The sequence below is a fragment of the Amblyomma maculatum genome, chromosome 1, assembly GCF_055883805.1.
Source record: "Amblyomma maculatum isolate TAMU_Amacu chromosome 1, ASM5588380v1, whole genome shotgun sequence".
Lineage (NCBI taxonomy): Eukaryota > Metazoa > Arthropoda > Arachnida > Ixodida > Ixodidae > Amblyomma > Amblyomma maculatum.
Window position 1 is genome coordinate 470,163,413 of NC_139344.1, and position 15,443 is coordinate 470,178,855.

A 15,443-nucleotide genomic window follows, 5' to 3' on the forward strand; every position below is an offset into this window, starting at 1 on the left:
ACAACACTGAGCGAATCAGTCCCATCATCCACTGAAGAGCTCGCACGTTCTCGCCGAGCCGCATACTGGGCACGTCGCTTAACGAGTCTTGTTTCAAGCTCTTCCTCTGTCTCTGTAGCTCGCCGCTCTCTTTTACGCGCATTACGACGAGCTTCCCTAGTGGTAGGCGGCATCGCCGCGAAGCAATGCTAAGCCGCTGGTGGTTGGCACAGCTACTGCTTTCTAGCGACGTGAGTCGAGCCTAGTCTCTTCAGCGTAACGCCACACTCGCGCTCCTAGCGGAGAGCACAGGAGTTAGGCGCCGGTGGTGGCACCGCCGCGGCTTGCGACGGCGTGAGTCGGTCGCCCTTGATGATGATGATGATAACAACTTTATTTTCCACCAGATTAGGAGGCCCCCAATTCCTGCCCCCGGCACGCAGGCCTAAGGGATGGGAGCAGAGCCCTCCGCGATCAGAAGCAGGCAAAGAGGTCTTGGCTCTTCGCGGCTTCTTCCGCCAGGTGGATGGCTTGTAGCTGTGGAGCAGGGACCTCGCTCCGCAGCAGGGCTTCCCAGGCTTCTCTACAATTTATATTTGTTTTAGCCCCTGGGGAGCTAGTACATTCCCAGATTATATGGTCAAGGGTCCCTCTCTCCCCACAGTGCTTGCATTTATCGTTTCTCCTATCTTCCATTTGGATATAATATGCCCAGACCGGGTTTACAAAGTTCCCAGCTTGCAGGCGCCGCCATGCGACTGTCTCCCTATTGTTTAGATTTTATCCGGTGGTGGCACCAGTCTCCTGCTTAACCTGTAATTTTGAAGAATCTCCGTTTAATTTTGCAGACGCTTGTCCATGTTCCGGCAATCGGGCGGCTCCACAGTTACCCGGAAGTAGAGAGCTCGGGCTAACTCGTAGGCCGCTTCGTTACCAGGAACGGACGTGTGTGCAGGGGTCCAAATTAGGCGAATTTTCCTGTTTAGTCGTCTACTGGCCAGAATCCTTGCCGCTTCCGGCGAGACCCTACCCTTTCCAAAATTCCAAATAGCTGTTTTGCTACCGCTGATTATGAAATTGGCTTGTGTTGCGACGCAAGCGAGCGCTATTGCAACTTCTTCAGCCGTTTCGGCGTTGCGGCTTCTAATGGTGGCGGCTGATACCGAGGCACCTCGGCCGTCGACCACCGAGGCGACCGCTGCCCCCGTTTTGCCACTTGCCGCATCCACGTACGCAACCGACTTGCTGTCCATCGAATCGAAGCATCTGATTAGTGCTTCTGCTCTCTTCTCCCTCCTCTCTGTGTTGAATATGGGATGCATGTTACGAGGGAGGGGGGGAATGATTAGATCTCTTCAGCGTGATGTCACACATGACATCACACAGAGGTCCACTAAGGTCAATGGTGGCACCGCCATGCCACGGCAAAGGCTGAAAGTGCAAGTAGTATTGCTTTCGCAATAAAAAGAGCAGCACTGACTAAGCTCAAGACAAAATGAGGCCTTCAAGGCAGTTTACAAGAGGAGGCTGATTGACACTCTTCTCGTGAAGCTTATAATGAGGGGGGGAATGATTAGATCTCTTCAGCGTGATGTCACACATGACATCACACAGAGGTCCACTAAGGTCAATGGTGGTACCGCCGCGCCACGGCAAAGGCTGAAAGTGCAAGTAGTATTGCTTTCGCAATAAAAAGAGCAGCACTGACTAAGCTCAAGACAAAATGAGGCCTTCAAGGCAGTTTACAAGAGGAGGCTGATTGACACTCTTCTCGTGAAGCTTATAATGAGGGGGGGAATGATTAGATCTCTTCAGCGTGATGTCACACATGACATCACACAGAGGTCCACTAAGGTCAATGGTGGTACCGCCGCGCCACGGCAAAGGCTGAAAGTGCAAGTAGTATTGCTTTCGCAATAAAAAGAGCAGCACTGACCAAGCTCAAGACAAAATCGAGGCCTTCAAGGCAGTTTACAAGAGGAGGCTGATTGACACTCTTCTCATGAAGCTTATAATCAAGCAGGACTTGAAGATCGACTTGCTGGGAGCATTAAAGCGGCATAGTACAGCGTGAAAGGTGAAATGATTGCCAACTGCTTTCGGCACGCAGGTTTTGTTCCAGCAGAGGCCCGTGCATTAAGTGACGATGGGGACGATCCCGACGAAGCAGAAGCAGAGCTCCGCGAGCTCGATGAGCCTGGAACGATTTTTCGTGTTTTGTTGGTGACATGCCCGCAACAGTGACTGTAGAGGACTTGTTAGGTGGCGACGACATCGTGGCGACCACGGCTGCACTGACGGACGCCGAAATCGCTGTGGAAGTTTGAGGAAGCTCAGGCTGACCGTGAAGATGATGAGAACATTCCTTCACAAGAAGCGCTTGCTGCATTGGATTTGCTGCGCCACCACTGCAGTGCTAGCGAGAGCAGTGGGTTTTCCCGTGTTGAGTGTTTGCAAACTGGTGGAACAGGACGTGATACGGAACGCGATCAACGCAAAAAAGCAGGCCGCGATAACGCAGTTCTTTGAGCGTAAATAAATGGACGTGACCCAAGTAGACACCCTCCGAGTTGCTGTGCCTTCTCTGATTGAATTTTGCTGTTCTTGCATGTATTTTCTACGAAATTTTATATTACAAATTATAGATAGAGCGAACTATTTTCCGATTTCTTTACTGTTCGTTATAACGAGTGCAGCGGTGGCGTAGCGGTAGAACATCCGCCTCGCATGCAAGAGGACCGGGGTTCAAATCCCGGTGCCGCGCAATTCTCCACCGGATGAACACAAAAAAAAAAAAAAAAAAAAAAAATCCGAGTGTCGATGGAATTGCATAAACAGGTTTGGAGTGCGACCTGATGTCGGTGAACACCTCCGGCAACGCACTCCCTCACCAGAACAGGAGTTGGCCACCCTGGTGCAGTAATTGGCCACAACCTCCTATGATAAGCTCCATAAAACCCCGGCCCTCAGTCACCAGCGGCTGCGGAACAACTGACCACGGCGGCGGTCAGACCTGTGACGCAGCAGGGGGTGCTAAGAAAGCCTGGCTCCGCTGGACAGGCCGCCATTGGAAACTGACCCTGGCAACGTTTAATGCTAGAACCCTAGCTAGTGAAGCTAGTTTAGCAGTGCTGTTAGAGGAACTAGAGGGCATGAAATGGGATGTCATAGGGCTTAGTGAGGTTAGGAGGCCGAATGAGGCATATACTGTACTGAAGGATGGGCATGTACTGTGTTATCGAGGTTTACCAGAGAGGCGACAACTCGGAGTAGGTTTCCTTGTCAATAAGTATATAGCGGGTAATATAGATGAATTCTATAGTATTAATGAGAGGGTTGCAGGCATCGTAATTAGGCTTAATAAGCGGTATAAACTGAAGGTTGTACAGGCCTATGCACCTACAAGTAGCTATGATGACCAGGCAGTTGAAAGCTTCTATGAAGATGTAGAATCGGCAATGCGAAAAGTAAAGACGCAGTATACTGTACTAATGGGCGACTTCAATGCCAAGGTAGGGAAAAAACAGGCAGGAGACAAGGCAGTAGGTGACTATGGCGTTGGTTCTAGGAATAGCAGGGGGGAGTTACTAGTTGAGTTTGCAGAGCGCAGTAACTTACGAATCATGAATACCTTCTTCAGCAAACGGAAGAACCGGAAATGGACATGGAAAAGTCCTAACGGAGAGACTAAAAATGAAATCGACTTCATAATGTGTTCAACCCCCGCCATTGTGCAGGATGTAGAGGTAATCGGGAAAGTGCGATGCAGTGACCACAGGATGGTGAGGTCCCGAATTAGCCTAAATCTGAAGAAGGAACGCAACAGATTAGTAAGAAAGAAACCCATCAACGAATTAGCGGTGAGGGGGAGGGCAGAAGAGTTCAGGATCTCGCTACAGAATAGGTATTCAGCTCTAACTGAGGATGGCGACATTACCCTAGAGGCAAGGAACAATAATTTCAGAGATATCATTACTGAGTGCGCGGTAGAAGTAGGCGGTAGGATAGTTAGAGAGGATACCGGTAAGCTGTCTAAGGAGACGAAAGATTTGATTAAGAAACGCCAGAGTATGAAAGCTTCCAATCCAACAGACCAGATCGAATTGGCCGAGATATCAAAGCTCATCAATAAGCGCAAGGTGGCCGATATAAGGAAGTATAACATGGAGAAAATTGAGCATGCTGTAAAGAACGGGGGAAGCCTTAAAGCGGTAAAGAAGAAATTGGGCATAGGCAAAAACCAGATGTATGCGATAAGGGACAAGGCGGGCAACGTCATCACTAATATGGACAAGATAGTAAAAGTAGCCGAGGAGTTCTATACAGATCTCTACAGCAGCCAAAGTAGTCAGGACCGTAATGAGATTGGCGGTAGGGAAAAACAGTCAGACGTTCCACCAGTGACGAAAGACGAGGTCAAGAAAGCATTAGAAACTATGAAAAGGGGGAAATCAGCTGGAGAGGATCAGATAACTACAGATTTGCTGAAGGACGGGGGGGATATCGTGCTAGAAAAACTGGCCACCCTGTATACGCAGTGCCTGGTGTCATCGACGGTACCGGAACCATGGAAGAATGCAAACATTATCCTCATTCACAAGAAAGGGGACTCTAAGGACCTTAAAAATTACAGACCAATCAGCTTACTGTCTGTTACGTATAAGGTATTTACTAAGGTAATCGCTAATAGAATCAGAACAACCTTAGACTGCAATCAATCAAAGGATCAAGCAGGGTTTCGGAAACGGTACTCTACTATCGATCATATCCATACCATCAACCAGGTGATAGAAAAATGCTCGGAATATAACCAGCCCTTATACATAGCATTCATTGATTACGAAAAAGCATTTGACTCAGTTGAAACCTCGGCGGTGATGCAGGCATTGCGAAATCAGGGGGTAGACGAGCCGTACGTGAAAGTGCTGGAAGATATATATAGTGGCTGCACAGCAACCATAGTTCTGCATAAAGAAAGTAACAAAATTCCCATAAAGAAAGGTGTTAGGCAAGGAGACACAATCTCCCCAGTACTATTCACAGCTTGTTTAGAGGAAGTATTCAGAGACTTGGAATGGGAGCAGTTAGGGATAAGGGTAGATGGAGAATACCTCAGTAATCTGCGATTTGCTGATGACATTGCCTTGCTAAGCAACTCGGGGGATGAACTGCAAATAATGATTGATGACCTAGACAGAAAAAGTAGAAAGGTAGGCTTGAAAATCAATATGCAGAAGACTAAGGTAATGTTCAACAGCCTCGGGAAGGAACAGCAGTTTACATTAGGTAGCGAAATACTGGAAGTAGTAGGCGAATATGTCTACCTAGGACAGGTAGTAACCGCAGATCCGGACCATGAAAAGGAAATAACAAGAAGAATAAGATTGGGATGGTGCACATTTGGCAAGCACTTGCAGATTATGACTAGCAGCTTACCGGTATCGCTCAAGAGGAAAGTATACAACAGTTGCATCTTGCCTGTACTCACCTATGGGGCTGAAACGTGGAGGCTAACCAAGAGAGTTCTACTTAAGTTGAGGACAACCCAGAGGGCTATGGAACGAAAAATGGTAGGGGTAACATTAAGAGATAGAAAGCGTGCAGAGTGGGTCAGAGAAATAACTCAAGTTACTGACATTCTAGTGGAAATTAAGAAGAAGAAATGGACATGGGCAGGACATGTAGGGCGAAAAGAGGATAACCGATGGTCGCTGAGGGTAACAAACTGGATTCCAAGGGAAGGAAAGCGTAGCAGGGGGCGGCAGAAAGTTAGGTGGGCGGATGAGATTAAGAAGTTCGCAGGGGTCAAGTGGATGCAGCTAGCACAGAACCGGGTTAAGTGGAGAAATATGGGAGAGGCCTTCGCCCTGCAGTGGGTATAATCAGGCTGATGATGATGATGATGATAACGAGGTTTCACTGTACACACACAAAAAAAAAGAAGGCCCAGAGGGCATAACTACTGAAAATTTTGTCAACTGACGTCAGAATAGCCTGGCAACAAAAAGCATGCTTCGCCGCTGCGTTGAAGCATAAAACACGCAGCGTGCTCTACCCATTCAGTGCAGGAAAATCAAAAGGAAAACAGTAGCGCACTGCCTATGCTGTCATCAGTGGCCATAAAAAGAGAGACGTCACAGAAAGTATGGGATCAGTGCATTGACACTCTCAGCATTCCCTAAAGACAAGGACAAGATACAGGCACACTGTACAGGTTAACTGTACCTTGCGTCACTTCCGGGCTTTGCCGTAGAGCATGCTGTGAATCTCAAAGCGATACGTTCAGCTCAAGTCATACATTCGATCGGGCGCAGTGCCCAGATGAAAATTACCTCCTTTAAATAGGTAACTCTTTATTTCATGTTAAATAAAACCTTTTTTGTTCTGAACGTGCTTAACTTGCTCTATTGCTTGCGATATCGTCCGCGACCTATACAACGAAATGACCTATATAATAAAGAATTTTACAGGTCCCAAGCGCTTCGTTATAAAGGCGTTCGACTGTAATCTGCAAAGCCCAAGGCAAAATAACCAAGAGCCTTTGGGAATGTAAAAAAGGCAACGTCGCATTTCACATTCTTAACTGTTATATGATTTTGTACACATGAAAACATTTTTAGATTCTTGAGGAAGGAGGGAGGGCTGTGCAGAGGAACTACTATGGCTGATGCTTCTTTGGTTCAGAGGAGTAAAAAAAAACATTTTCTGACATGTAATCCCTGACGACCTTACCATCAACATGTAGCAACAATCGTGTATTTGTCCTCTTCTAGGATCCGCAAAAACTGTGCAAAGCTACTTCATGCAAAATGCTGCTTCCGGATCTTGTTACTCTTTTATCAGGAAATTTGAGGCATGCAACCTTAGTTTACCCTGCAACTCTGTTTTGGGGCAACTTTGATGAAATGGTCATTATGCGCCTGGCATGTTTTCAGGTGCACACTCCTTTTGTCTACCACAAAGCGCATCCCCTTCAGTACTGCAGGACTCCACTTCTTAGTTTTGCCGCAAAGCCTTAGTGGTAAGGTGCTCTACTGCTGAGGTCAAGGACGTGGGTTCCATCCTGGCTGCAGCAGCCTCATTCTGATGGGGCTGCTTCCATCATACCAAAGAACTCCAGGTAGTACAGACTGGAGCCCTCCACTGAGGCATCCCTCACAGCCCATGTTGCATTTGGATGACAACCACCATCAACCATATGCCGCACCACTTCAGTCTCCTTGTGCTTGCCGCCACCTTTGACCAGGAGCAATGATAGTCAGTTTTCACGGTGGCACTTGAGCATGTACACTTTAGCTCTGTTGGGATTCACAATCCCCGGCCCCCATTATAGCGACCATGCGTAATTAACACGCATGATTACGCATGCTGTCAGGGAGGACCGTGAAGAGAGGGCACACTGGCCACCCCTCACCGCCTTCCAGGTTCTCGCAGCGACAACGCGCGGGTTTCCCTCTCTCCTCCTGGCCTACTCGAGAAACCTCTCTCCGATCCGAGGCACAGAGCGCGCACCCGCGCGGTTTGTGATTTCCGCCGGGGAGACCACCGCCGTCACCGAGAATCGCCCAGTCACCGTACGCACCTACCGCAACGGGCTGTGAGCGCGAAGCTGACAGGTGAGCAGACTCTTCCTCTCACCTCCCTGCGTGTGCTTCCTCATTAGGTGGTTTAATTCACCCCCGTACGCGAGCGGGACTATTGCTCGCTATAGCAGTTGTATTTGAGTGATGTGCTTTGTCGTGAACTTGAGCACAATAAACTCTGTTCGAGTACATAACTCGATTTTGTCCCCTCTGGCCCGAACCCGCCGCAGTGGCGACTTCTCACACCATGGGTAGAGGGTCACAGCTCAGTGTCTGGGCTGGCGCGTCGGGGCTAGAAGCCGACTGTGGCGTCTAGCCCCCCCCGCCGTGGTGCATTCTTGAGAGAATAACCCCCATAGCTTCTGTCACATGCAGTGGGAAACAGTTAAAACTGCCAGTTTATCCAAACTGATACTTTGGTCCTGCACACATCTAGCATACTTAGTGGAGTAGACACCAGAATTCTAAATGTGTGTTTTTTCTTGGAAATAGAGCAAAAGGATCAGTGTATGCGAGTCTCGACGCAGAATTCACCTGCGAGCTAAACAATGTTTGTATATAAAATTTTTTCTCAGACAGTTCGGTTTTATTTTCAGCCTTCGAAGGACACTTCTGACATCACAAACAGATTTTCATCACGTGAGTCATGAAAAGATGACACTAGAATTGTTGCTTATTAATTTTTTTTTCCTTCTGAAATTTAGCTTCTGGCCAAACTTGCGTAAGAATGAGTGAGAATTAAAATGAACAAAGCAGCAACTACACTGTGGTTTTTGTATGCCTCACATGACCTCAACTTGTGTGAAATCATCTAGCAGAGAAAATAAAAACCAGAAATGCACAAGAAAACATTTAATTACAAATTATTCACTGTTCTCTCAAGCAATCCAGGTGGTCATTCAGTTTAGTAATGTGCTGCACATTATTCCAAAATGAGATGACGCAATGAAAACTTAGCACCTCTACTTCTTATGTCGTGGTGGCTCCGCTACTGAGACTGAGGACCTGGGTTCCCTACCCGCCATAATGGTAGTGTTTTAAGGGGAGATGCTACTCGAAGACACTTTTTCTTATATTTGACTTAGAGCTATGAAACTCTGGTTAATAATTAAGTTTTTTTTATTGGTGGTGGAATACAAGGACACCCACATGCTGTGCAATGTCAGGTGTGTGTCAGGTGTTCTCAATTAACCCAGAGCCCTCCAACAAAGCACCCTTCATTGCCAGTGTGTTGCTTCACATCCTTAAACAATGTACAATTGTAAAAAAAAAAAAGTTCTTCATTTGAGCCCTGCACAATTTTAACAAATATTTGGTCCACTTCGAGTGCGAATTACCAAGAAGCTCACTAGGTTAAAAAATAAACAGCGTACCAAATGTCAACGGATTACAGTTAAACCTAGATGTAACAAAGTTTTTTAGTTTTCAAAATTTCGTGCCCACAGAACAACATGTATTATTAGCCTCAATACAGAAGTAAATTTTATTCGCACTTTCAATGTAGCAAAATTTCATTGCTACCTCAAAACTAACCAGCGGTAAAATTTTGCCATGAGCACAAAAGGTTGAGCAGAGCACCAAAGCACGAGCACGTGTGTGAAGGTGCGCCACCCGCAAGACAGTGGTTGCGGTGGCCATCTGGGGCAGTACGGGTGTAGTGCGCAAATGCAATGTTGGGGGAGTCACTAGGTGGCACGAGCGTCTGTGCAACGTCCAGCCAGCAAAACCAGACGCAGCAATAGCAAAATGCCGCAATCGGTAGTGGTCTCGCCCGAAATGGGTGCCGAATGTACCCGAAGGGGCCTGCACTGCAATTATCATGTTTGCCCATAAAGCTCGGCAAAAACACTGGAAGGGTAGGCACACTCATCCACCTGACAACTTCACTTTCCACTCAGGCGCTATGCGTGCGAGCAAACAAAAGATAAGCATAATCGTGCTTGCGCTGGAAAGCGACAATCACCCCGAAATGGGTTTTAGTCCATCAGGTGTGATGGAGGGCACCGTATTCGCTGAATTGAAGAAAATGAGGCAAAAAAGCCAGCATGATCCACTGCTGCTGGCCTGCATTTCCCTGGTTTTCACATGGCTACAGCGGCGTCGATTCGGTGATGTGATCAGGAACTTGAAGTTCAGGTGGGAGGCAGTGATGGTGAAACCAGAAGTATATGCCCGCTCTATCCCCATCCCGCACATAACACCCAATTCCACACCAGTTCAAGGCTTTCTTTCTGAATGGTCTGTGAAATGTTCAGGAGGGTTGACTGCGTGCAAGGAGACAACTGTGTAGTGAAATTTTAATTTAACGAAGTAAACGGCAGATTTTACTAATTTTGCTATGTCGAACCTCGTTATAACGAAGTAGTACGGGGGTGCGAAAATAGTTTGTTATATCCGATATTCATTATAAAATTGCATGCCCAAATTCCTGTAAATAAGTTTGCTAATAAAACGAAACAAAATGCGCATTCATATGGACAACACAAAGGTGCAAAAACGTGCAATTTTTTCATTAAAAGCTAGGCAAAAGCATGAAATCTCGCTTTTCGTTCTGTATTGGAGAGCAAAAATGAATACTTGCCTCCGCGCACAATTTGCGCGACGGAGCCAAAGGACTCATGGGAGTGTAGCGCGCGCGTGCGGGTGGGTCCCAGTGGCAGAAGCGCGGCAGGGGCTCAAGCCATGACGAGGCAATGGTGATGGCATGCCAGTCACATGCCTGTCAGCCGCTGCATGGTCGGACTTGAGCTGCGGTGGCAGCGACGACGCTCGAGATTGGCCGTGGCCGTTCGTGACCTCCGAGATCACACGTGCACGCGCGGTGATCTCGGAGGCCATTGCTCATCGGTGCTAGTTTTTGTCGCCGCCGCTACATGACGCGGCACGCAAATGCGCAGAAGAAATAACCAAACGAAGGTTAGCCGATTGGTGGCTGAAATCAAGGCAAGAATAGGTACAAACTATATTACTATTTATGGCTAGGCGGCCTGTGGCGGCGCCGCCCAATTCAATAGGTTCAGCCTTATCCATCCATCCATCCGGGCGATTTAAACACACTTAGTGGCGCTGCCCGAGCCTGGGCATGGTCGTTCATGACTTCCAAGGTGCATGCAGGGCTATGATCTCGAAATCGATAGGGCTATAAGCCGTTGGTGGTAGTTTTTATTGCCGCCGCTAAATGACGCGGCACGCGAACGATTTAAACACACTTCTGCGGTGGGCGATTTGATTGGTTAAAAAATTGCTTTGATGTGTTTTTCCGCCTCCTTTACGCATTTTTTTGCCGTTTTAATAAAAAAAAAAACTGCTTTGTTACAACCGATCTAACGTCAAATTTCGAAAATTTTTTAATTTCCTTTAACAGAAAGAACTTTCACAGAAATAAAACATAGACGAAGCAAGCTTTGATTTTAGTTCGTTTTATCCGATAATTAGCTATATCCATGTTCGTTATAGCAACGTTCGACTGTATCAAGGTTTACCTGTATACCACGTGGAGGAGGGGGAGGGGGGGGTGAAGAAGCACACTGGCCTGGACTTGTCCAGTATTTTTTGGGCATTAGCACAAGGGGAAGAAGAGGGAAGTGTTTAATTGGGCTAAAGGTGTAAAAAAAAAAAAAAAAAAAAAAAAAAGCAGACAGAGAGAGAGAGAGAGAGAGTGGGGCGTACCTCATCCCTAAAAGAGTTCGAGCTGAAGAGCAGGTGGCAGAAGCATCCCTGCAAAACATCCATCCAGGGTGTGGCAGATGAGAGAAGCGGCCCACTCTCCCCTCTGAGTTTTAGCATGCTGGAAACCCTGGTGGCGACACAGGACAAAAGGGTAACACACACTCAAACAAAGGGTTCCACAACAAGTGCCCTTTCATCAATGTTGCACTGAAAGTGGAGGCACCTAAAGAAATAAAGTAATATCTCGTTATGAGAGACATGGCTACAGGAGACACTTGAAAATGGTTTGGTTGGTTTTCCTATATTTGCCATGTTAACAACATTGCATACAAGAGACATGGTTACAAGAGACACTTCGTTACTAAGGGCTACTTTTGCAGGTCCCTAGAGCAAATTCTTCACTATTTAGAAGAGACACAACCCAGATATGCTTATGCAATGCAGCTGACTCATACTACTCGTATGTGTGGCAGTTTATATTCCCTTAGCTAAATTCTGTTCCATATCTGTGTTCTTTGCAATATGAGAAGGAGTACCTCCTCTTGACTAGAAAGTCAGAATGGTGTTTCAGTCCCACAGGAGTGTGATGCCAGTCGCTGAAACAACGAAGACATTGACTTCCCAGTCAAGAGGCTCAGTTTCTGACATATTGCAACAAAACATGACACTGATATTTAGATAAAGGAATCTTGACTGCCACACATACGAGTTGGTAAGAATTTTTGGTTACAAGGGACATTTTTTTCGGGTCCCTCGAGTGTCTCTTGTAACAAGGCTTTACTGTACTGGAACTCACATGTACCCAGTAAGTTATTTATAATTTAACTTTTATCTTAAGTAGTTTTGGTCTTGATTTCAACAGCTAAACCACAGCTGTGATGTCACAGATTGAGGCTGAGGTCGCATGACGCGAACACAATTCAAGCCGCGCAGTCGGGTATGGCGAGAGGGTTGTACACATAGCCAAGTACAGTGTGCTCTAATGCTTTAACATACCGTGCTTTGCCAGTGATGCAGTTTCCAGCAAACAAATTTCATTCCATTGTCAATCCATACCATCGATCCTCTTTGTCATGCTGCCCACCACCTTCCTGTGTTTATTCTCCAGACTACAAGACATGCTAGCCCCCTCTCGTGGCACTGTTTGTGTCTGCTGCAGCCAATGTCCTACTCCGAATGTCTGCTCACCTGGCCAGTGCACTTGCCCTCTGGGAGGCAAGGCATGTGTGCTCACTGTACAGCCGCAGGACATAGTCGTGCACAGCATCTAGCCGGCGGGTGTCACCGTGCACCTCGGGGAATCGCAGGGACAGGATCCTCTGCTGGAGTGCCTCCAGGTGGTGACACTCATTCCAGTCACTCTTAAACCCTGACGCAAGGAAGAGAACATATGGCGTGGGGGTAAGCACTGCGAGGCACATCGTGGTGACGGGAGCTGCCTGACAGTTGGTTTCATGGTGCATACCAAAATGTTAGCAGGCATAGCCAAAGACAAAAGGCAAGCCAGGGCGTCGAGCAGTGGTGTTTAAATATTGAATTTCAAAAAACTATATACTAACGACTCCAGTTAGGATCTGGCCCTTGAATACTTGATTATCAAATATTTTAAACTCCCAACGGAAAGAAAACCTTATTGTATAAATTTATTTTCTGGACATGATAAAATCAGTCATATGATTCAATTCAACCACTTCTTCAGATATCCAGTAATGGCACTGAATTCAACAAAATCAGCTATCAATAAATGCCCTTCCCATGAGATTCCTTCTCTATCTTTTCTCAAGTTGTTAACCTGAAAGATGAATCACAGTTAAAACTGGATATAATGAAACTGAAAAAAGTGCTATTTTTCATTATTTCCAAGTTTTCATTACAGTCTAGCCCTGTTAAAATGAAGTTAGTAGGAATTGGAAACTGCTTTGCTATATCTGCTATTTCGTAGCATCTGGAGAATGAAAAAAAAGAGACAAATTTGAGTAAATTGTTTTATCATTGCTGGACGAAGTGGTCCAGCTTTCCCTGAGCACGTTTTGGAAGTGCGGTCTTCAGGATCGCGGCCTCCATACCGTCCAACTGCGAACCAAAGTTCTGCTCTGAACTCCCGAGGTACATCTGTAGTGTGTCAACTGCTGCATGCGAAGGGGCGCAACCAGCGTCATCGCAGCCACTCTAGGAGGCACTATCCGTCCCTTCCGTGACGTTTCTGGCAACTTCGTCAATTGTGAAGTCCTGCGTGGCAACAAGTTCGTCGTCGGCCGAAATGAAGCCCATGTGGAACAGACCTGGAGGCACAAGATTCAACTCTTTAGCAGACTTCCATAGCTGCTCTAAGCAGGCTGTTGTGGCGGTACCATCAGCTGCTGCAGCGATGTCAACAGCGACAGCTTCATCCTCAGCAGGCGCCGTGTCCATGCTGCTGCTCCATTTCCCAACTGGAAGTCATCATGACTGAGAGCGAAGCCCAAATCCTTAGCTTTCACTAGCATGATCGGTCCACTGAGCGGGATGTTCTTTGATCAGGCATTCAAGAACCTCCTGTAAAGTGCAGCTTCTACGTCGGCGTACATGGCGCATTTGAACCTCTTTCGATCCCCGCTGCCAACGTCATCGAGAATGGCGTCAATCTTGCTGCCATTCTTGATTATCATAGTGTGTGTGGACTGTGCAGTTTCATACTTCCGTGCGATATCACTCTTCTTCACGTTTCGATGCACTTCGTCCAGAATGGTGCGCTTTGTCTTCAATGACAACGCTTTTCTCTTTCCTGATGAAGTGCTGGGGCTCACAAGTCTCGACATTGCCGAGAAATCGAAAGGTTGGGTTCGAGAAATGGGATAACTGAGTAGGTCTGTTGTCTAAAAATTGTCCAGGTGAAGTCAGGGGTCACGAGATATCAAAGGTGAGAAAAGGAACAAGGCAGGAAGGCGTAATGGCATCAGCGAGAGAAGCGCATACAAAGATCCACGAAAGCGGAGGAAATGCTCTCACTTCTCTCTCCCACTCTCACTCCTGCGATGCTTTCTCCCTGACTCTCCCCTCTTCCGGGTGCAGAACCGAGAGGAGAGAAGCCCCAGAGAGAGAAATTCAATAACCGCGATTGGCTAAGTCGACCGCTGTTCCGTGACATCACTTAAGTTGACCGCTGTTCCGTGGCGTCACCGAGACTTGCCTTTTGTTTTCTTACTTTTTTACCTCCCGTGCAACCGCACCAAAAGATGTAAAGTCAAGCGATGCAGCGAAGCAACCTTTCACCTCGCAGGAGAGCAGACAATGCTGTGAATGTGGCCGTCAGCCAGATTTTGTCCTTATTTTTGCACAAAAATTTGTGCCTGAAGGCGTAAAAATCTCCCGTTTGATACATTATTTTTCATTTGGTACAAAATCACTTCGCTATATCTGCTGATGCGCACTTGTTTACTTCCTTAAAACTGGACCCAAATTGTATTGAAAATGCAAAAATAACAATGGGAAATTGAACTTCCTTCGTTATAACCGCTATTTCACTATAAAGTGGCTTCGCTATAACCGGGCTAGACTGTACATGCATTTTTGCTTAACGAATTGAAGGACAATGTAGAATGAAAACAGCAGTAAAGACAGAAAATGCTGCTGCCAATCATGAAAGATGGCAGAGCTGCTTCTCCCTGAGGTGAACCAACAAGCAGCATACTGCCACGCCTTCTCCAACATGTAATGAGCTGTGTTTGTTGCACACTAAGAACTGAATACTCAATGGCCTGCTCATGGTTGCAGTGGCACACGTGAGAACAAAACCAGAAGGGAGCAGCAACTCACTCGGGTTCTCGATTTCCGGTGCCACCACTGTCAGCTGGGAGAGCCTCTCTGAGGTGGCAACGCCTGCCAGGTGATCTAGGGCACAATTGTACAGCTGGATAATGTCACTGGGCAGCTGCAAGGGCACAACACACTGGCTATAGTCCACACAACAACACATCCTTCCTGGACAGACAGCCATCGCAATAAAGCTTACAAATTCTAACCTGTCTAACCATCATGCGATAGCCCAGTCTTAGCAGCAGCACATAAATGATACAGCTCAGAGCATCTCACGGAGCAGAATTGTTGGCCCAGACCCGATCTGAGCGCAGCAGACCCGCTTGAGCCCAAGCTAGTTTGACCGGCCCAGCCTGGTCCACCAGGCGCATGGGCTCAGCTCAGGCACAGAAACAAATCAACAGATATGCTAAACGA

At 47.0% G+C, this 15,443-nt stretch overlaps 1 protein-coding gene across 1 annotated transcript in view; it reads right to left on the reverse strand.

Annotated features, from left to right (window-relative positions):
• The window catches only part of xmas (RRM_XMAS2 and SAC3_GANP domain-containing protein xmas), a gene marked incomplete in the record, with an annotated part of 165,655 nt that overhangs the window by 14,264 nt on the left and 135,948 nt on the right, over positions 1 to 15,443 (reverse strand). The window contains 3 exon segments of the mRNA XM_084605353.1: positions 11,232 to 11,358; positions 12,420 to 12,600; positions 15,027 to 15,141. Coding sequence (XP_084461479.1) covers positions 11,232 to 11,358; positions 12,420 to 12,600; positions 15,027 to 15,141 — 423 coding nt within the window.